At 58.9% G+C, this 21,589-nt stretch overlaps 1 protein-coding gene and 1 pseudogene across 1 annotated transcript; both read left to right on the top strand.

The window, feature by feature from the left end:
* Positions 1-5,995: 5,995 nt before the first annotated feature.
* LOC129082586 (patr class I histocompatibility antigen, A-126 alpha chain-like) lies at positions 5,996-8,482 on the top strand. The gene is made up of 6 exons (XM_054588297.1): positions 5,996-6,081; positions 6,299-6,583; positions 6,726-6,989; positions 7,486-7,761; positions 7,819-7,962; positions 8,388-8,482. Exons 1-6 carry the CDS (start codon positions 6,018-6,020, stop codon positions 8,480-8,482), a joined length of 1,128 nt encoding a protein of 375 aa, XP_054444272.1. The 5' UTR covers positions 5,996-6,017.
* A 6,050-nt stretch (positions 8,483-14,532) lies between these two features.
* LOC129082585 (patr class I histocompatibility antigen, A-126 alpha chain-like) lies at positions 14,533-17,606 on the top strand (annotated as a pseudogene).
* The last annotated feature ends 3,983 nt before the right edge of the window (positions 17,607-21,589 follow it).

The raw sequence follows: 21,589 nt of genomic DNA, 5'->3' as shown, positions 1-21,589 counted from the left end.
GGAGGGCGCCCCACATGTGTGCTGTGGCCGCAGAAAGATGGGGTTCTCTCAGCAGAGATGGGGGAGACGCTGGCAGGAACCTGTGTCGCGGAGGGGCGGGCACGTCGTGTTGAACTATAGAGAAGGTCAAGATGAGATGTTTGTTAGAAACCACAGGGAGGTGTCAGGTTGGCGGTTTGACAGATGAGACTGGGGACCTTCAGGAGAAATGTCAGGGCTGAGACACAGATTGGGAGGTGGTGCTACAAAAACGACATGTAAACCCGTGAGTGCGGATGCGGCCCCCAAGGGAGCCGGGGCTGTGGAAGAGGAAAGAACTAGGACTGGTCACTACACCACCTGTCCCGACAGCGGGGACGTTCATCCTGGTGACTCACCAGGTTGGTGGTGGTCAGGTCTCCCCATGACACACTCACCATTTGGTGTCTGTCAATCATTAGTAATTTAAGGGGAGACGTTCTGAGGTTGCCCTACTGTGCGCTTCATCACGTCTGCACTACCCCTCCTCAGCCCCTCTGACACCGTCCACGCAGGTCAGAAATGCATGTATCAGCAGGATGCAATTTACAACTAGAGAATATAATCAATAATATTGTTATGACTATGTATTGTGTGAGATAGGAACCAGGTTTATTGGGGAGATTAAGTTACACAAATGTCTACTTACAGGATTGTACAGCTAAAACTAATATAGCAACTGTGATTAAAAAATAAAAAAATTAACCCTGGCTGGATGGATTGCATGACAGACTGTGAACCAAAGGGTCACGGGTTCAGTTCCCAGCCAGGGCACATGCCTGGGTTGTGGGCCAGGTCCCCGGTGGTGGATGCTCTGTGCTTACAGGGTGGCCGGGTACAGGGGGCATACATGCTGATGGAAAAAATAAACAAATAAGACGAAGAAAGAAAGAATTCTAAGCTGAAAAATAGGTAACTGGGGCGTCATGCCCCAAAATAATCCAGCAGTTTTGGGGAGGAATTTGCCCCTTGTGTAACAAGCCCACAAGCGATCCGAGCGTCAGCCCGGTTCGGACCCACACACACAATTCCGTGAGGTAGGTCCCGGGCTGGGGGAAGGACGTAAGTCCACATTTCAATGTGGTTTCTTTAATCTGGGCAAGAAGTGTAGTTTAAATATTGTCATATGAGAGTGAAAGTGAAGTGCCGTTTTCTCTACCATGTGATAAACTCAAGCGGAAGATGTAGAAAGTGGCTCTCAGTTCAGCAGAAGGAAAATCTCCAGATGCTCGCTCTCTGCAATCATCCCCCTGAGTGATTCCTGGAGCGAATAATGGAGCCGACATTTCTCCTTTACCCAGAAAGGGATTTCTGGGGGGATGTGGAGGGCTCACTCCATGAAAAGCCACAGAAGGGACCTGAGGGGGGGAGCAGCGAGAGCTGTGGGTGGGAACCCACAGCGAGACCAGCCCGGGTCACATGATATGACAGTGTGGCTGCTGTTGGCCTCTGAGGGTGCACGCTGCCACGCAGGCCTCCCCTGAGCTTGTCAGCTTAATAAGCGGCCCGTTGCTTTTCAAACATCCCAGTCGGTCGTAAATCAGTCACAGGAAGCACTGCTGACCGCCCTTTGCTTGGAGGGCTAGGCCCCGCGGCGCTGGGAGGCCTCAGTCCTCGGAGGCAGCGGCAGCAGCAGCGTCTGTCTTGCTGAGCTGGGCCGAGCGGGGACCGCGGCAGGACCCTAACCCCAGATGGCCTTCGGGGCCAATTGCGGTTACTCGGAACAGGCAGGTGCAGGGGGAGGCATCAGACCCAAACCGTCCCTGTTGAAAACATTCTGGGTCATGTCTAACTTTGGAGCTGCCATGGCCCGGGTTTCCCTGCCTGCCGTAACTTTTGTTTTTCTGCATCGAGTGTCGCATTCACACTCAGGGGCAGGAGCAACAGCAGGGAACCCGGACCTCCGAGGAGGGACAGAGAGCATGTGACAGTCAACACAGAGGTGTCTGAGGGGAACGCGCGTCCCAGCCAAACGCGGACCCTCCGCCTGCGGCATCGTAAGCTGTTTTCAGGCTGATGGTAGTTTTCGTCCTTTGTATCTTGTGTTATGTTTGGCCACGTAAGTTTCGATGTTCTACTCTTTCATTCTCCAGAAGCTCTTGCTTTTTCTTCCGGCCACTGAGTTCCCATAGAAATGACCTCATGGAGAGGATGAAGTTCAGCTTCCCAAGATGTTGGACTTTCAGTATCGATATTGCCATAGGTATTATTGCCCTCAGACAAAGTTATTTTGTGTATAATTTCACTATTGCACCAATTCCAGTGGTATTTAACGTAAACTTGGGTTTCTTAATATAAAAATGATTTAGTTTAACAGAATTTTTCTCTACTCCAACAGGCCCGGATTGGGTGAGTGCAGAATCCCATAGGGACGGGGGCGGGACCATTCACGTTTTCCATTTTCAAATTAGACAGCGAGAGGGTCCCTGCTGTTTCTATTTCACGCAGGGCCCGCCTCCTTCCCGTTGGAAGCGTCCCGTGACGCTGAGGACGCCCCTGTGACAGCCAGTGGCACTGCTGAGGGTTCGAGCTCAGGACTCACCCACCTGCCTGCGCTGTTAACACTCAGCCTTGTAGCCTGCATTTCCCATCGAAAATTTTCCAAAACCCAGGACTCCCACAAACATCTGGCCTGGGCTTCTGTCCCCGTTCTGGTGGCCATGGTGTCACAGCGGCTTCAGCCTCCATCTGCACCGGCACAGACGCTGGGCCCTGCGCAGTCGGGTCCAGGGGGTCCCCGCTGCTGGGCTCGTGCGCGCGTTCCCGTCGTCTGCCGAGCCTGTTCCGTCCGCGGAGCTGCGGCCTCATCGCCTTTCCGGGCTGCTTCCCGCCCCCTTCCCGCTTCCTGGGACAGCGTTCCCTCTGGGTGACCGTTTCAGATACAGAGTCTGTGTCTAACGAATGATGTTCTTTGTTAACTGCAAGTTCCGCTTGTCCCAGAACACCAGGGCCAGCCCCTAATCCTCCAAGTATTTCTTTTTTTGTTTTCTTTGAAGATCTTATTATTTCTTTTTAGAGAGCAGAAGAGATGGAGAAAGGGAGAGAAATATCACTTTGTGGTTGTATTTCGCTCGCCTCCTGCTGGGGACATGGTCTGCAACCCAGGCAAGTGCCCTGCACTGGGAATCGAACCAGAGACCCTTGGACCACAGGCCAATGCTCAATCCACTGAGCTACACCAGCCAGGGCCCCTGTTTATTTATTTTACAGGCCCATCTGGTGGGACCCACCCCTCCCAGGGACGGTGTGGCCATTGGGTGGCCATGGCCAGGGAGCAGTTGGGGAGACTGAACGGACCCAGGAATGTTCACTTTCCCATCCGTAGGTGAATGGGTGAGGTCACCCCCGATGGGCTGGGGTCTGAGTGTCCATAGACCTTCCCACCAGCGTCAAGGACGCAAGAATGGGGGAGTCACAGACATGTCTGCCCACTGAGTAAGAAGTTTTGACATGGGGACCCACTGATTTTTTTCTCATGTGCCACAGACATCCAGCCACAGGCTCGTGGATGGTGCGTCCGAGGACTGGACACGCTGTGACAGACAGGGCAGGTCGCTGCAGGCCTGTCCCCACCACATGCGGGTGTTTTCTTAGCCCTTCATCATCCGTGGCTGCAGCTCCACAGACACACCTAGGGGTCCACAGAGGCGTCTGGCAGGGGATCCTCAGGGACCTGTTCTTGGAGGCATTTCCCCAGGGTGGGTCCTTGATCATAGATATACCATAAAATGTACCAAAGCGCGTATCGATAGAGGTAGAAGCCCATTGTACATCCAACAAGGAACTGACATCATTATCATAACTGATCATTAGGATATCAGTGTCTAGTAGGTGGGAGAGATTAGCAAGGGCCCACGTAAGCTTTTCTTCTCTAATATAGGAACGGGCCTGGGAGGCAGGTCCTGTTTCCATTGGGAAGCCATGAGGAGGAAATAACAACATAAAAATCACCTTCTGCGCATTCCGTCCGCAGCAGCCTCAGTGTGGGAGCCCGCAGGCCCTGCCGCTGTCCTGGGACGGCCGTCTGCCCTCGCCATCGTCGGCTACTCGTCCCTGAAAAGGCCTTCGTCTCCACTGTAGAGGGAGGTGAGTGTCAGGGACGGGGCAGGTGTCCCTGCACAGTCAGAGCCTCTTCAAAATGAGAACCAGGAGCCCAGGAGTTGCCTCTTTGAGTTTGGCTGCACGTGGGATAGTCAGTCGCACCTGGAGAGGTCCCTCTACTGAGGCTGGAGAGAGTCCTATGTGATGGCTCTTCCAACAGAACAAACCTCCCGGCTGTGAGCCATGACCTTTGGAACCTGCGTCTCCCGGGAGCCCGGTGTCCTGTACCAGTTACTAATGTATCAGTTTGTTTAAGCTGGTTAATGAGCCCCCGACAGTGATGTCGAATGTCCCCTTTCAGCAGGACGGGTTCCCAGGCCCCTTGGCCCACATGCCCGGGGCGGCCAGGGCCTGTTCCCGGAGGAGAGAGTCCGTGGTGCCCACAGGGAGCGGCGCTCGGGCTGCGCTGCAGGCACAGCGCTTGTCCAGGGCAGAGCAAAGGCTCCTGAAGCTTTGCCCAGTTGGCTTTCATTGTCCCCTTGGTGCGTCCCCCTGTCCAGAGGACGGGGGTGAGGGGCACAGTGACGGTGCTGCAGAGGAGGCCCAGGGTTACAGACGGATTTATGACTCGACCCGTGAAATGCGTCCCTCAGTCCCCGACTCAGCGGGAGTTCCCCGTTGGGGAATATCCTCTCTAACAAGAGTTGCCCCCATGAAGGCTGTCGCCCTCCTGCAAGGCAACGCCTCAGCCCAGGGAGGAAACGTGCACATCATCACTGTGTGTGTTTGTGTCCCTGCCGAGGTGGCATTTGGAGGAAATAGACTGGGGGAGCGGGAAATGTCCTTGAGATCCACGGAGCGGTTCCCTGGGCTGTGTTTTGGACAGAGAGGACGTGCGCTGTCCACCTCTTGGTCCGAGCCCCATCTGTCTGGGTCAAAGGTTCCCCCTGTTTGTTGCCTTGTTCTCTTTTGTTTCTGCACAGCTGTCTGTTGAAACTGAAAAGATAATCATTTATTGATTTACTAGGAAGCGGGGAACGTTATCAGGCCTGGATAACCTGCTCATTCCCAACCGCATAGCACACAGTCCGCTAAATGACTTCCTTTCACCTCCTTGCAAGCAGCCTCGGAATGCCCTGGAGCTGGATAATCACCCGTTGCTTGGGTTCCTGCGTGGCATCTAATCATCCGCCTCCAGTTTCCGTGTCTTCGTGGGCGCCCCGAGGGAGGTAAGAGCCCTCCCTGCCCCGCTTCCATACATTGCACAGCCCTGAGCTCCACCAGGTGCACAGCGACTCTCAGCAAACGTTGGCCGCTAGATCTCGGTGTGACACGTCCACAAGCCCGAGTGAGAGCAGTTCGTTCCGCTGGCCGGGCAGACTTTATTCCCGTGGGCGACAGCTTTCCATTACGTCCACCGTGGAAGTGACTGCACATCCAGCTCGGTCACGTCCCCGTTCGTGGCTCAGATAAGGTCCCTCTGGGAACCCAGTTCAATCCGCATCATCGATAGGAGTTTCCTGCAAATCCTTCCTAGGAACCAGCAGGTGGTCCGTGAGCAACGCACAGCTGCGGGCGTCCCCGTCCTGTGCGGAGGGAGACAGTGCGGGCTTAAGGCAGCCGCCCCGTGAAAGGACCGTCATGCGGAGAGCAGGCTGCTTCTTACGGAGGCAGCGGACAGACAGAGGCCTGCTGAGCGGGATGCGCGCGCAGCGAAGAGTCACCGGCAGGCGGACCAGAAAGAGTGACATGAGCGGCCTCACCTCTCTCTTCAGTCCGCTCCCTGAGCCCGGCTGCCGCTGAAGCCGCCGGGGGGCCAGCCTTCCCCGCGCAGGCGCAGGCGGAGCGTCTGGACCTGCTTCCCCCCTTAACCCCCCTTCACTCTCGAGAGAAGCCAATCAGCGCCCTCCGGGGTCCGGAGACCGGAATTCCGCCTCCATAGACTCTGGAGGTGAGTCATGGCTCCCCAGACTGCGCTCCTGCTGCTCTCGGGGGTCCTGTCCCCGAACGTGACCGGGGCCGGTGAGTGCGGGATCCAGAGGAACGGAGTCCGCGGGGCACCGGCAAGGGGACCCCCGGACCCCCCACAACCCGCCCGGACTGCAGACCCGCGACTCCCGCCTCAGCCCTGCCCCTTCCCCTCCCCCCGCCTCTCACCCACCGCCCCGTCCTCCGTCACCCGGGCCCCGCCCCACCCGGCCCTCCGCGGACCCAGGGTGCCCGTCCTCCCCGCCCGCAGGATCCCACACCCTGAGATACTTGAGCGCCGCCCTGTGCGGGCCGGGCCGCGGGAAGTACCGGTACCTCGGCGTCCTTTCTGTGGACGACACGGAGATCCTGCGGTTCTACAGCGACGCCGCAGGTCGGAGGCTGGAGCCGCGGGTGCCGTGGCTGGAGCGCCCGTGGGTGGGGCCGGAGGGTACAGACTTTTGGGAGGAGCAGGCGCGGGAAATCAGGCACAACGAGCAGAGCTCCCGGGCGAACCTGAACACGCTGCTCGCCATCTACAACCAGAGCGAGGACGGTGAGCCGCGCGCCCCCGGGGCTCGGGCACGACCCCCACCCCCACGGACGAGCCTGGGTCGCCCTGAGTCCCCGGGTCCCAGTGTTACCAGGAGGCTGCGACCCAGCTGAGTGGGCGGGGCTGACCCCCGGGGCGGGGTCAGGGTCTCACACCTTCCAGGAATTGACCGGCTGCATCGTGGGGCCCGTGGGAGACTTCCTTGGCGGATTCAGTCAGTTCGCCTACGACGGCACCGACCTCCTCTTCCTGAACGAGGACCTGCGCTCCTGGACCGCGGTCCATGGCACGTGGCACAAGATGCTGCTTGTCCCCGATGAGGACGTCAGGAGGTTCTTCCTGGAGGACACGTGTGTGCACCGGCTCCTCCGGCTCCTGGAGAAGGGGAAGGAGACCCTGCTCCGAGCTGGTACCAAGGGCGGGCCTCCCCGGGGAGGGGTCTGCGGGCTGGGGCGGCTCCTACAGGGAGAGGAGGGAGGTGGTCAGTGTCGGAATCCCCCTCCTGCTCCGAGGTGGAATCAGTCCCCCAGGTTCCCTTCTGTGACTCCCCAGGGACCCAGCTGTCTCTAAGGAGTATAAGGGACCCAGCCTCTCCCTGAAACAGCCACAGCGTTTCCCTCACACCCTGCAGCCACCTGGTGCACGGGACACGCTCCCTGGTTCCCGGGCTGAGACATCTCTGGAGGCCTGACTGCGGCTTTTGTGAGAAAAACAGCTTCCACCTGAGTCTGTGTCTCCCCTTAAAACCTGGAGATTCCTCCTCTAGGATCTCCCCCTGAATCGGGAACTTTCCAAGAAATGGAAGCATATTCCAGACGGCTCTGTCCTGGCTGGAGTCTGGCTTGTACGCTGCTGAGTGTCCCATGAGGAGGCAAAGTTCCTGCATTTTCTCACCCTCCCCTCAGACCCTCCAAAGACACACGTGACCCGCCACGGCATCTCTGACCGTGAAGCGACCCTCAGGTGCTGGGCCCGGGGCTTCTACCCCGCGGACATCACCCTGACCTGGCAGCGTGACGGGGAGGACCTGCCCCAGGACACGGAGACTGTGGAGACCAGGCCTGCGGGGGACGGGACCTTCCAGACGTGGGCGGCCGTGGCCGTGCCCCCTGGACAGGAGCAGAGCTACACGTGCCGCGTGGGGCACGCGGGGCTGCCCGAGCCCCTGACCCTGCGATGGGGTGAGGGGGGGGCGTGGGCACAGAGCCTCTCCTCAGGGCGTCCCTGAGCGGGGTCAGGACTCGGGCCTGAGGGTGGCCTCTCGCCTCCCCTCGCAGACCCCCCTCCTGGGACCACCGTCCCCTTCGTGGGCATCGCTGCTGCCCTGGGTCTCCTTGTTGCTGCGGTCGCTGTGGCTGTGATATGGAGGAGGAAGCGCTCAGGTGGGCAGGGGTGGGGCCGAGGTCCCTGTCCCCCTGGGGGTCAGCCCCAGGTGGCCGTGTGCTCCGCCTCGTGAGTGGGCATCGTACCCACACGGGTGTTGCCCATCGGGGGCCTGTTTGCCAACACTGACCCTTCAGTGAGGCCCGTGGGAAAGTGAGGGACAATTCATCACCTTATGACTCTAGTGATGGGTACGGATTCCCAGCCGTCACAGGTCAGGGTGGAAGGTCCCTGCTGAGGACAAATGTCCAGACGGACAGGTGGTCCAGTTACCACACAATGACTCTCCCCTTATTTCCTCATCCCACCCTGGGTGTTGAGTCACAGTTCTGGAACCTTCCCTGTGTTTCAAGTATGGGCCTCCTTTAGGGTCACGGGACCCAGCCTCCCCCCCGACTCCTCACAGAGCGTTTGCTTCCCACAGGCAGAGGCGGGGAGAGCCGCGCTCAGGCTGCCTGTAAGTCTGGGTGTTGGGAGGGGACTTCTGGGACCCTGGGGAGCGTGTGCGCTGGAGTCTAGCAGGGGGCTCCCCACCCCGTGATTCTGCTGCTGTGTCCTTCCCCAGGCGGCGACAGTGCCCAGACGTCTGAGGTGCCTCTCACAGCTGCTCATGGCGAGACCCGGAGGGCAGGCTGGGGGCACTCGGACCGAGGGGCACAGGTAGGTTTTTGTGCATCTCACAGTGAGATGTTCTTAGCGTGCGGTGGCTGTAGGAGAATGCCACTTGTTTTGAGACTGACCTGAATTTGTTCGTGACAACTTTCTCTTCTAGTGTGACACAGCTGCTTTGTAGGGGACTTGGTCCTAAAACGGTCACTGCAGCCTCCCCTTGGGCCTTTAAGGGTCCATTACTGCTGTTTCTGGAACACACTGGAACGTGCCTGTGTTCGTAACAGCATCAGTGAGGAGCTGGCCCCCAGGGCACCCTCCCCACCGCGACCTGCGTCCTCTCCCCTGGGGACTGGCCTGTCCTCTCACTGTTGGGGTGAGCCCGTCTCCACGACGGTGCTCACTTCCTGTTCCATTGAGGCTTCATGTCCTGTATTCCAGTTGGAAACCAGACCTGGGAATGAATGAGGTTTTGCAGTTCTGGCTGCGAAGGGTCAGTGGGTTGAAGGAAGGAGGAGATCCCTGCACTTCCCACCCGAGGTCCTGCCGGAATGCGCGGGCGGGGGGCCGTGCGGGGGGCGCGGGGGGGCAGTGGCATCGCCGGGCTCCCGCCCCGTCAGGCTCCGTGCGTTGTGGGCTTGGACGCGGCCGTTCCTCGGCGGGGTCCCTTGTCTTGCTCCTTGGTCCCTTGTCCTTGCCACTGCAGGAGAACCCTGTCCCACCAGGACCTGGGATCCCAGGGACTTGAGCGACACCCTGGGCCTTGTTGGGTCCAGGGCTGTGCTCGGTGAGGGCTCTAAGGGTCCCGGACTGCGGCTGGAGCATCGTTTAACTTTTTATTTGTATGTATGTATTTATATTTATGTACATTGTAATATAGTTGTATATATAAATAAAACAGACAGGATTTCTATTAAAGGCCCGAAGGTGTATGGTTTCCTATAGCTGTGACTCTACACCGTCACTCCATCTATCAAGCCATTCTAAGAAACTTTAGGTTCCCAAACTTACAGTGAGGTGTGGAGCCACCTGGGTGGGACGGAATGTGTGCCATGTGACAAGGGGTCCACATGGCTCCACATGGATGTCCCCTGTGCCCGCATGTGCTCCTGCGCAGCTCAGGGTTTCTTCCCGCACATCCAAATGCAACGCTTAGGAACCTGTGGCCGTGACTGGTTTAGTCCCGTGATTCTAAACAGTTGCCATTTTGTTCCCCCGGAGTTTCCCCGAGCATCCAGGCCCCCCGCCTGCAGCCCTCGGGGTGTCCCTGTGGGGCTCAGAGCGCCGACCCCTCAGAGGGTGGGGACACCTGCCTACAGCAGGAGCTGCTCCGGCGCCCACTGTCCTCAACCCCCCGCAGACCCTGTCCTCAGTCTGCGGGTGCCGAGCCCTGGAAGGTCCTGTTCAAGGCGCCGATGTCCTTTAGCAGTTTCCCTTGAGGGGTCCTCCCCAGGAGAGAGCCCTGGGGCCACAGGGCCCGCCTGGCTGCTGGGCTGAGCCCAGAATCGGGAGGACAAGGGACCCGCGAGGCGGGAGGAAAGGTGTGAGAAGCCTCCCTGCGTTCCCGGCTGCAGCCGCTGGGGGCGCTGCCGGGCTGTGGGCGGTGGGAACAGCGGGAAGGGACTGGGTGCGGAACGCGTGCGGAAGATGCGTTTCACAGCGTTTCCTAATCATTAAACCTGGGGTGTGGGAAGAAGTGAAGGGGGACACCCCAATGTGTACTGTGGCAGCAGAAAGGCGGGGTTCTCTCAGCAGAGATGGGGAAGACACTGGCAAGAGGCTGTGTGGGGGAGGGGTGGGAAGCGTCCAGCCGAATAGAAGGTCACGGTGGGATGTGTGTTAGAAACAGCAGTGACGTGTCAGGTTGGACAGATGAGTCTGGGGACTGTTCGGGGAAATGTCAGGGCTGGAGACACAGATTTGCAGGCGATGGTACGAAAATGACATTTAAAGCTTTGATCCCGGCCCTGGCTGGTGTCAGTGGATTGAGCACAGGCCTAGGAACCAAAGGTTCACCACTTGGATTCCCAGTCAGGGCACAAGCCTGGGTTGTGGCCAGTAGGGGGCGCTCGAGAAACCACACATTGATGTTTCTCTCCCTGTCTCCTTCCCTTCCCCTCTCTACAAATATTATAAACATTTTTTTTAATGACACTATGCTGTATCCTGCATTTCTGACCCAAAGTTTTCCAAAACCGAGGGCCACCCTGTGAGTCCCACAAACGTCTGGCCTGGGCTTCTGTCCCCGTTCCGGTGGCCACGGTGTCACAGTGGCCTCAGGCTCCATCGGCACCGGTGCAGACACTGGGCCCTGCGGAGTCGGGTCCAGGGGGTCCCCGCTGCTGGGCTCGTGCGCGCGTTCCCGTCGTCTGCCGAGCCTGTTCCTCCCGCGGAGCTGCGGCCTCATCGCCTTTCCGGGCTGCTTCCCGCCCCCTTCCCGCTTCCTGGGACAGCGTTCCCTCTGGGTGACCGTTTCAGATACAGTCTCTTTCTAATGAACCATGTTCTTCCTTAACTGCAAGCCCAGCTTGTCCCACAACACCAAGGCGCCTAGTCCCCCACCGTCCCCGTTTTCCTTCTCACTGAGGCCTGGGTGCTCGGACCCTCCAGGGACGGTGTGGCCATTGGGTGGCTATGGCCAGGGAGCAGTTGGGGTGAACTGAACGGACCCAGGAATGTTCACTTTCCCACCCGCAGGTGATTGGGTGAGGTCACTCCCGATGGGCTGGGGTCTGAGTGTCCCTAGAGCGTCCCACCAGCGTCCACGACGCAAGAGTGGGATAGTCACAGGCATATCTGCCCACCGAGTAATCATTTTTGAAATGGGGACCCACTGAATTTTTTTCTTGTGCTACAGACACCCAGCCACACTTGGCTGGTGAGGCTGAGGACACGGGACACTGACAAGACCGGGAGGGCAGGTCGCTGCAGGCCTGTCCCCACCACACCCGGCTGTTCTGTTAGATCTTTATCATCCGCGGCTGCAGCTCCACAACTGGGACCTAGAGGGATCCGCGGACGAGTCTGCCAGGGGATTCCCCAGGACGCGTTCCTGGAAGCATTTCCCCCGAGGCGTGCCCTTTATCATAGATAGAAGATAAAAAAATGTACCCAAGTGCATGTCGATAGCAGGAGAAGCCCATTGTGTAGCCAACCAAGTATTAATTTCCTTGTCATAGGTGATAATTAGAATAACATTGTCTACTAGGTGGGAGAGATTAGCAAGGACCCATGTTAAGTTTTTCAGTCTACTAAGGGAGGGGTCTGGGGAGACAGGTCCCGTTTCCATGGGAAGCCATGAGGAGGAAATAACAACCTAAAAGTCACCCTCTGCGCATTCCGTCCGCAGCAGCCTCAGTGTGTGGGAGCCCGCAGGCCCTGCCGCTGTCCTGGGACGGCCCTCAGCCCTCGTGGTCGGCGGCTGCTCGTCCTTGAAAAGGCCTTTTTGTCCGCTGCAGAGGGAGACGAGTGTCAGGGACGGGGCAGGTGTCCCTGCACAGTCAGAGCCTTTTTTCAATGAGAAATTGGTGCCGTGAGTTAAGTCCTTAGACTTTGGCTGCACGTGGGTGAGTTAGCCGGAGAGAGTCCTTATTTGATGTCTCTTCCAACACACCTAACCACCTGGGTGTGAGCCATAATTCTTGAAATCTGCATGTCCTACGACGGCAGTATGACATCAATTGTTTACTAATTTGTCAGCCTGTTTAAGCTGGTAAGTCAGCCCCCGACAGTGATGTCGAATGTCTGCTTTCAGCAAAATGGGTTCCCAGGCCCTTCGCCCACATGCCCGGGGCGGCCAGGGCCTGTTCCCGGAGGAGAGAGTCCGTGGTGACCACAGGGAGCGGCGCTTGGGCTGCGCTGCAGGGACAGCGCTTGTCCAGGGCAGAGGAAAAGCCCCTGACATTTTGCCCTATTGGCTTTTCATTGTCCCCTTGGTGCGTCCCCGTGTCCAGAGGACGGGGGGTGGGGCAGGGGCACTGTGACCGTGCTGCAGAGGAGGCCAAAGGTTACACAGGCATTTTAGGATCAACCCGTGAAATGAGTCCCTCAGTCACTAACTCAGAGGGAGTTCCCCGATGGGGAATATTCTCTCTAATAAGAGTTGCCGGCTGTTACGGCTGCCACTCTCCTGCAGGGCAATGCCTCAGCCCAGGGAGGAAACATACAGAGCATCACTCAGGTACATTTCTGTCCCTGACGTGGTTCCATTTGAATGACATATCTCACGTGGACTCTCCAGGAGCGGGAAATGTCCTTGGGACCCACGGAGCGGTCCCATGGGCTGCATTTTGGACAGAGAGGACACATGCGGTACACCTCATAAGCTACGGTAGGAGAAGGTTTCCAGTAACTTTGTTTACTCCTTCAAATCGTCTTCTCAGGACCCCAGAGTGGCGGCTCATGTACACGGTGAGTACAGGGAGCTGGGCCCCCGTAGGTAACACAGGTGTCCCCTTGGGTCCACATCCCTCTGTCTGGGTCAAAGGTTCCCTGTTTCTTGCCAAGTTCTCTTTTGTTTCTCCGCAGCTCTCTGTTGCAACTGAAAAAAAGAGAATCTTTTATTGATTTAATAGAAAGCAGGGAACGTTTTCAGGCCTCGATAATCGGCTCGCTGCCACCTGCGTGGCGGAAGCGTCGGCAAAATGACTTCCTTTCGCCTCCTTGGCGGTAGCTTCAGATGCCCTGCAATGTTGATCATTGCCCATTGTTGTGGTTCCTGAGCGGCATCTGGGTTCCACGACAAGTTTCCAATTTTGTGTGTGTATTACCAAGAGGAAGCTAAGAAGCCTCCTCCCCACTTCCACGTCATTCCGAAGTCAGGAGCTACCCCAAATGCACAGCGAACGCCGTGACCCGGTGCAGCGTGAGAGGCCGGAGGCTCCAGGACCACCCCTTAAACCACCCCCCCCCCCCAACAAGCCACACGTGGGGATGGGAAATGTTGCTGCACGGGGACTCAGTTATTTTGCATAACAGTAACAGCGGGGCAGCCACGGAGGTGGGCAGGACTGTGACCCACGGTGTAATCGGGAGGCAGCTCCCCCCACGGAGCTTGGAGATGGTTCGCTCCACGCCCCGCCCACGTCTGCCAGGACCCACTATGGCAGCGAAGAAAGACCGGAGAAACCAGGCTCCTGGCAGATGTAGCCCGGGTGGGAGGAGTCGGAACTGCGGTTCGGGGGACCAGGGCGCGGAAGTTTAAACCCACGCAGCGGACACGTGGTGACCCAGCTGCCGAGACGGTCAGCCTGGACCGGTGGCCTCTCTTGCGCCGCGGCTCGGGAAGCAGGAGAGCGGGACGCGGCAGCGAAGCCGGGCTCTCTCTGAGCGGTTAGGAAGGACGCAGACGGATCCCCGCTCGCCCTGGCGATGCGGTTTTGGATTAACGGGAGCCCAGCCGAGCGCCGGGGCTTCTGATTTTTTTTCCTGAGCGACGGGACCCAGGACGGGCCTGATTTGGCGAGGGAGGCAGGACGGGGTGTGTGTGTATGTAGTGCTTTAAAGGCACATTTGGGACTTAATGGCGACATTGCGCTGTTACTCTATATTTGTGTGGCTTTTGAAAAAATAGCCACTTTTCTTTTTAACAAACTCTGGCACCCAGAGCCCCAGTTCCTACCTGAGACGGGCAAAGGCAAACCACAAGAAAAAAGACCGCGAGGGAGCGGACTCGTTTCTGTAACAGTATCAGTGTAAACATTGGCCACTAGATCTCGGTGTGACACGTCGACAAGTCCGAGTGAGAGCAGTTCGTTCCGCTGGCCGGGCAGACTTTATTCCCGTGGGCGACAGCTTTCCATTACGTCCACCGTGGAAGTGACTGCACATCCAGCTCGGTCACCTCCCCGTTCGTGGCTCAGATAAGGTCCCTCTGGGAACCCAGTTCAATCATCGATAGGAGTTTCCTGCAAATCCTTCCTAGGAACCAGCAGGTGGTCCGTGAGCAACGCACAGCTGCGGGCGTCCCCGTCCTGTGCGGAGGGAGACAGTGCGGGCTTAAGGCAGCCGCCCCGTGAAAGGACCGTCATGCGGAGAGCAGGCTGCTTCTTACGGAGGCAGCGGACAGACAGAGGCCTGCTGAGCGGGATGCGCGGGCAGCGAAGAGTCACCGGCAGGCGGACCAGAAAGAGTGACATGAGCGGCCTCACCTCTCTCTTCAGTCTGTTCCCTGAGCCCGGCTGCCGCTGAAGCCGCCGGGGGGCCAGCCTTCCCCGCGCAGGCGCAGGCGGAGCGTCTGGACCTGCTTCCCACCTTAACCCCCCTTCACTCTCGAGAGAAGCCAATCAGCGCCCTCCGGGGTCCGGGGACCCGAATTCCGCCTCCATAGACTCCGAAGGTGGATCATGGCTCCCCAGACTGCGCTCCTGCTGCTCTCGGGGGTCCTGGCCCCGAACGTGACCGGGGCCGGTGAGTGCGGGATCCAGAGGGAACGGCGTCTGCGGGGCACCGGCAAGGGGACCCCCGGACCCCCCACAACCCGCCCGGACTGCAGACCCGCGACTCCCGCCTCCGCCCTGCCCCTTCCCCTCCCCCCGCCTCGCAGCCACCGCCCTGTCCTCAGTCACCCGGGCCCTGCCCCACCCGGCCCTCCGCGGACCCAGGGTGCCCGTCCTCCCCGCCCGCAGGATCCCACACCCTGAGATACTTGAGCGCCGCCCTGTGCGGGCCGGGCCGCGGGAAGTGCCGGTACCTCGGCGTCCTTTCTGTGGACGACACGGAGATCCTGCGGTTCTACAGCGACGCCGCGGGTCGGAGGCTGGAGCCGCGGGTGCCGTGGCTGGAGCGCCCGTGGGTGGGGCCGGAGGGTCCAGACTTTTGGGAGGAGCAGGCGCGGGAAATGAGGCACGACGAGCAGAGCTCCCGGGCGAACCTGAACACGCTGCTCGCCATCTACAACCAGAGCGAGGACGGTGAGCCGCGCGCCCCCGGGGCTCGGGCACGACCCCCACCCCCACGGACGAGGCTGGGTCGCCCTGAGTCCCCGGGTCCCAGTGTTACCCCGAGGCTGCGACCCAGCTGAGTGGGTGGGGCTGACCCCCGGGGCGGGGTCAGGGTCTCACACCTTCCAGGAAATGACCGGCTGCGTCGTGGGGTCCGATGGGCGCTTCCTACACGGGTACAGTCACCTCGCCTACGACGGCACCGACCTCCTCTTCCTGAACGAGGACCTGCGCTCCTGGAGCACGGCCGACACGGCGGCCCAGGTCACGCGGCGGGAGTTGGTGCACATCCCTGATGCGAATGACAGGAGGATCTTCCTGAAGGACACGTGTGTGCAGCGGCTCCGCCTGCTCCTGGAGAAAGGGAAGGAGAGGCTGCTCCGAGCCGGTACCGGGCGCGGGCCTCCCCGGGGAGGGGTCTGCGGGCTGGGGCGGCTCCTACAGGGAGAGGAGGGAGGTGGTCAGTGTCGGAATCCGCCTCCTGCTCGGGAGAGGGGACAGTCCCCAGGTTTCCTTCTTCTGTGACTCCCCCGCCGGCCCAGCTGTCTCTGAAGGACAACAAGGGACCCAGCCTCTCCCTGAAAGAGCCACAGAGGCTCCCTCACACCCTGCAGCCACCTGGTGCCCAGGACGTGCTCCCTCATTCCTGGGCTGACACCGTCTCTGGAGGCCTGACTGTGGCTTTTCTGAGTCATCAGCCTTCTCCTAAGTCTCTCTCCCCTTAGAGACCTGAATATTTCTCCTCTAGGTTCCCCCCCTGATTCTGGATTTTTCCAAGAAATAGATTGTCCCAGGGTGCCTACTGAAGGCTGGCGTCTGGGTGGTGCTCTGCTGGAGTGTCCCCTGACCATGCAAAGTTCCTGAATGTTCTCACCCCTCCCCTCAGACCCTCCAAAGACACATGTGACCCGTCACCCCACCTCTGACCGTGAGGTGACCCTGAGGTGCTGGGCTCGGGGCTTCTACCCCGCGGACATCACCCTGACCTGGCAGCGTGACGGGGAGGACCTGCCCCAGGACACGGAGACTGTGGAGACCAGGCCTGCGGGGGACAGGACCTTCCAGACGTGGGCGGCCGTGGCCGTGCCCCCTGGACAGGAGCAGAGCTACACGTGCCGCGTGGGGCACGCGGGGCTGCCCGAGCCCCTGACCCTGCGATGGGGTGAGCGGGGGGCGTGGGCACAGAGCCTCTCCTCAGGGCGTCCCTGAGCGGGGTCAGGACTCGGGCCTGAGGGTGGCCTCTCGCCTGCCCTCGTAGACCCCCCTCCTGGGACCACCGTCCCCTTCGTGGGCATCGCTGCTGCCCTGGGTCTCCTTGTTGCTGCGGTCGCTGTGGCTGTGACGTGGAGGAGGACGCGCTCAGGTGGGCAGGGGTGGGGCCGAGGTCCCTGTCCCCCTGGGGGTCAGCCCCAGGTGGCCGTGTGCTCCACCTCGTGAGTGGGCATCGTACCCACACGGGTGCTGCCCATCGGGGGCCTGTTTGCCAACACTGACCCTTCAGTGAGGCCCGTGGGAAAGTGAGGGACAAATTCATCACCTGATGACTCTAGCAATGGGGACGGATTCCCAGCTGTCACAGGTCAGGGTGGAAGGTCCCTGCTGAGGACAAATGTCCAGACGGACAGGTGGTCCAGTTACCACACAATGACTCTCCCCTTATTTCCTGATCCCACCCTGGGTGTTGAGTCACAGTTCTGGAACCTTCCCTGTCCTTCAGGAGTGTGGGCCTCCTTTAGGGTCACGGGACCCAGCCTCCCCCCCGACTCCTCACAGAGCGTTTGCTTCCCACAGGCAGAGGCGGGGAGAGCCGCGCTCAGGCTGCCTGTCAGTCTGGGTGTTGGGAGGGGACGTCTGGCACCCTGGGGAGCGTGTGGGCTGGAGTCTAGGAGGGGGCTCCCCACCCCGTGACTCCTCTGCTGTGTCCTTCCCCAGGCGGCGACAGTGCCCAGGGCTCTGAGTTCCCTCTCACAGCTGCTGACGGTGAGACCCTGAGGGCAGGACGCAGGTGCACTGGGCCCGAGGGGCACAGCTCGCTTTTGGGGAGTCTCAGAGTGGGACATGCTCATCCTCCGGTGGCTGTGGGAGAATGTGACACTTCTGAGACGGACCTGAACTGTTCATGACAACTTTCTTTCCCAGCGTGACAGTAGCTTTTCTATAGGATTGGTGCTGAAATAGTTGTTCCAACCTCCTCTTGGCACTACAAGGATCCTCAATTGTTTGCACTCCAAGTTTTTACATACATATATATTTTTTTGTGTATTTATTTATATATAAATAAATATGTATGTATGTATGTATGTACATATGTAAAAATGTGTATGTATAAATAAATATATAAAAGGCTCCTGGTTTATATTAAAGTCTCGAAGGTGTCTGGTTTCCTGTAGGTCTTACTCTATATGTACAAAATATATGTATCTATATGGTCACTCCATGTATTAGACCATTCTAAGAAACTTTAAGTTCACAAACTTGCAACAGGGGTGTAGCCACCCTGGGTGGGACAGAACGTGCACCCCGTGACGAGAGCACCACATGGCTCCCCGGTGACGTTCCCTGTGATCGCTTGTGCTCCCTGCACAATTCAGGGTTTCTTCACGCACATCCGAATGACACCTTTTGGAGCCTCTTGCCGTAGATGGTTTTGTCCCGATTCTAACTAGCTACCTCTTGGTGGCCCAGGAGTCCCCAGGGCATCCAGGTCGCCCTCCTGCAGCCCTCAGGGGTGTCCCTGTGGGGCTCAGAGCGCCGACCCCTCTGAGGGTGGGGACACCTGCCTACAGCAGGAGCTGCTCCAGCGCCCACTGTCCTCCACCCACCGCAGACCCTGTCCTCAGTCTGCGGGTGCCGAGCCCTGGAAGGTCCTGGCCAAGGCGCCGATGTCCTTTAGCGGCTTCCCCTGAAGGGTCCTCCCCAGGACAGAGCCCTCAGGCCACAGGGCCCGCCTGGCTGCTGGGCTGAGCCCAGAATCGGGAGGACAAGGGACCAGCAAGGTAGGAGGGCGAGTGGGAAGCCTCCCTGCGTTCCCGGCTGCAGCCGCTGGGGGCGCTGCCGGGCTGTGGGCGGTGGGAACGGCGGGAAGGGACTGGGTGCTGAACGCGTGCGGAAGATGCATTTCACAGCGTTTCCTAATGATTAAACCTGGCGTGTGGGAAAGGAGTCAAGGGGGACACCCCACATGTGTACTGTGGCAGCAGAAAGGTGGGGTTCTCAGCAGAGAGGGGGAGACGCTGGCAGAAGCTGGCCGGGGCGGGGGCGGGGGGGGGGGCGGGGGTGAAGCATCCAGCTCGAAAGGTCAAGGTGGGATGTCCCTGAGGTGTCAGGTTGAACTGATGAGACTGGAGACCTTCAGGAGAAATGTCTGGGCTGGAGACATAGATTTGGAGGTGATGGCAAGAAAATGACATTTAAAGTCTGGGTCGGGGACCTGGCTGGTGTGTCAGTTAATTGAGTGCAGGCCGGTGAACCTAAGGGTTGCGGTGTTTCCCAGTCAGGGCACGAGCCTAGGTTGCAGGCCAGGTTCCCAGTAGGGGGCGCTCGAGAAAAAAACACATTGTTGTTTCCCTCCCTTCCCTTCTCTAAAAGTAAAATAAACATTTTTTTTAATGACACAATGCTGTAGCCTGCATTTCCTCTGCATAATTTTCCAAAACCCAGGGGCACCCTGTGAGTCCCACAAACGTCTGGCCTGGGCCTCTGTCCCCGTTCTGGTGGCCACGGTGTCACGGCTGCTTCAGGCTCCATCTGCACCGGCACAGACACTGGGCCCTGCGGAGTCAGGTCCAGGGGGTTCCCGCTGCTGGGTATTGCACACGTTCCCATCGTCTGCCGAGCTGTTCTGTCCACGGAGCTACGGCCTCATCGCCGTTCCGGGCTGCTTCCCGCCCCCTTTCTGCTTCCTGGGACAGCGTTCCCTCTGGGTGACCGTTTAGATACAGTCTGTGTCTAATGAACAATGTTCTTCATTAACTGCAACCCCAGCTTGTCCCACAACACCAAAGCGCCTAGTCCCTCAAGTGTCCCCATTTTCTTTCTTACTGAGGCCTGGGTGCTCGGACCCTCCAGGGACGGTGTGGCCATTGGGTGGCTATGGCCAGGGAGCAGTTGGGGCGTACTCAACAGACCCAGGAATGTTCACTTTCCCACCCGCAGGTGAATGGGTGAGGTTACTCCTGATGAGCTAGAGTTTGAGTGTCCCTAGTGCTTCCCACAAGTGTCCACGACGCAAGAGTGGGATAGTCACAGACATATCTGCCCACCGAGTAATAATTTTTAAATGGAGACCCACTGATTTTTTTCTCATGTGCCACAGACACCCAGCCACAGGCACATGGATGGTGGGTCCGAGGACTGGACACGCTGTGACCAACAGGGCAGGTCGCTGCAGGCCTGTCCCCACCACATCCGGGTGTTTTCTTAGCCCTTCATCATCCGTGGCTGCAGCTCCACAGACGCACCTAGGGGGGATCCACAGAGGCATCTGGCAGGGGATCCTCAGGGACCTGTTCTTGGAGCCATTTCCCCACGAGGGGTCCTTGATCATAGATATACCATCAAAATGTACCAAAGCGCGTATCGATAGTAGGCGAACCCAATGTGTAGCCAACAAAGAATTAATTTTATTATCGAAACTGAGCACTAGAATAACATTGTCTGCTAGATGGGAGAGATTAGCAAGGACCCATGTTAAGTCCTTCTTATCGAATAAGGGAGGGATCAGGGGAGACAGGTCCCGTTTCCATGGGAAGCCATGAGGAGGAAAGAACAATATAAAAGTCACCTTCTGCGCGTTCCGTCCACAGCAGCCTCAGTGTGGGAGCCCGCAGGCCCTGCCGCTGTCCTGGGACGGCCGTCTGCCCTCGCGGTCGGCGGCTCCTCGTCCCTGAAAAGGCCTTCGTCTCCGCTGCAGAGGGAGGCGAGTGTCAGGGACGGGGCAGGTGTCCCTGCACAGTCAGGCGCCTTTTTAAATGAGAAATGTGGTGCCGTGAGTTAAGTCCTTTGAGTTTGGAAGCAGGTGGGTTAGTTAGTTGTACCTGGTGAGGTCCCTCCAACGAGGCTGGAGAGAGTCCTTATTTGATGTCCCTTCCAACGGACCTAATCTCCTGGGTGTGAGCCATGATCTTAAATCTGCGTCTCCCTGGAGCTCAGGGTGAAATGAATCGCTTACTAATTCATCCGTGTCTTTAAGCTGTTAATGAGCCCGCGACAGTGATGTCAAATGTCTGCTTTCAGCAAAATGGGTTCCTAGGCCCCTTCGCCCACATGCCTGGGGCCGCCAGGGCCTGTTCCCGGAGGAGAGAGTCCGCGGTGACCACAGGGAGCGGCGCTCGGGCTGCGCTGCAGGGACAGCGCTTGTCCAGGGCAGAGCAAAGGCTCCTGAAGCAGTTGGCTTTCATTGTCCCCTTGGTGCGTCCTCCTGTCCAGAGGACGGGGGTGAGGGGCCTGATGACAATGCTGCAGAGGAGGCCAAGGTTACAGACGGTTTATGCCTTGTCCCGAGAAACGAGTCCCTCAGTCACCAACTCAGAGGGAGTTCCCCAATGAGAGGTGCTCTTTCTAATAAGAATTGCCGGCTGTTACGCCTGCCACTCTCCCGCCGGGCAATGCCTCAGCCCAGGGAGAAAACATACACATCATCACTCAGGTACATTTGTGTCCCTGACATGGTGGCATTTGGGTGGAATTCAATGCCATACCTCTCACGTGGACTCACCGGGAGCAGGAAATGTCCTTGGGATCCACGGAGCGGTATGTTGAGTGGGATGGGAAGCCAGGCAAGAGTCGGAGGAACGAGAAACCCCGGTAGTGAAAGGGGAGCCCGTAGGTGTCCCTCCTGCCCGTTCGCAGAGCCTGGCTGCCGCCGCCTGGGCGCACGGGACGCGGCGGACAGTTCCCCGAGCAGGAGGCGGCGGACAGCAGAGTCCCGGGTCCCCAGGCCCGGATCTTCCTGACGCTCCGCCCACTCCCACTCCCATTGGGTGTCCGCGCTCGAGAGCAGCCAATCAGCGTCTCCGCGGGTAGATTTGAAAAACACTGGGTAATTCATTCTCTGCAAACGCTCTGTGTCTGGGTC

This window comes from Pteronotus mesoamericanus, unplaced genomic scaffold, assembly GCF_021234165.1.
Source record: "Pteronotus mesoamericanus isolate MK-2021 breed Mesoamerican mustached bat unplaced genomic scaffold, CSHL_Meso_final scaffold_128, whole genome shotgun sequence".
Taxonomy (NCBI): Eukaryota; Metazoa; Chordata; class Mammalia; order Chiroptera; family Mormoopidae; genus Pteronotus; species Pteronotus mesoamericanus.
The sequence above is the reverse complement of the archived record's forward strand: the minus strand, read 5'-3'. Positions and strand labels throughout refer to the sequence as shown.

Coding starts and splice junctions, on each gene's coding strand:
- LOC129082586 (XM_054588297.1), top strand. CDS start 6,018: ATGGCTCCCCAGACTGCGCTCCTGCTGCTCTCGGGGGTCCTGTCCCCG. Junction 7,762..7,818: donor GCCCCTGACCCTGCGATGGG/GTGAGGGGGGGG, acceptor GAGCGGGGTCAG/GACTCGGGCCTGAGGGTGGC. Junction 7,963..8,387: donor ATGGAGGAGGAAGCGCTCAG/GTGGGCAGGGGT, acceptor TGCTTCCCACAG/GCAGAGGCGGGGAGAGCCGC.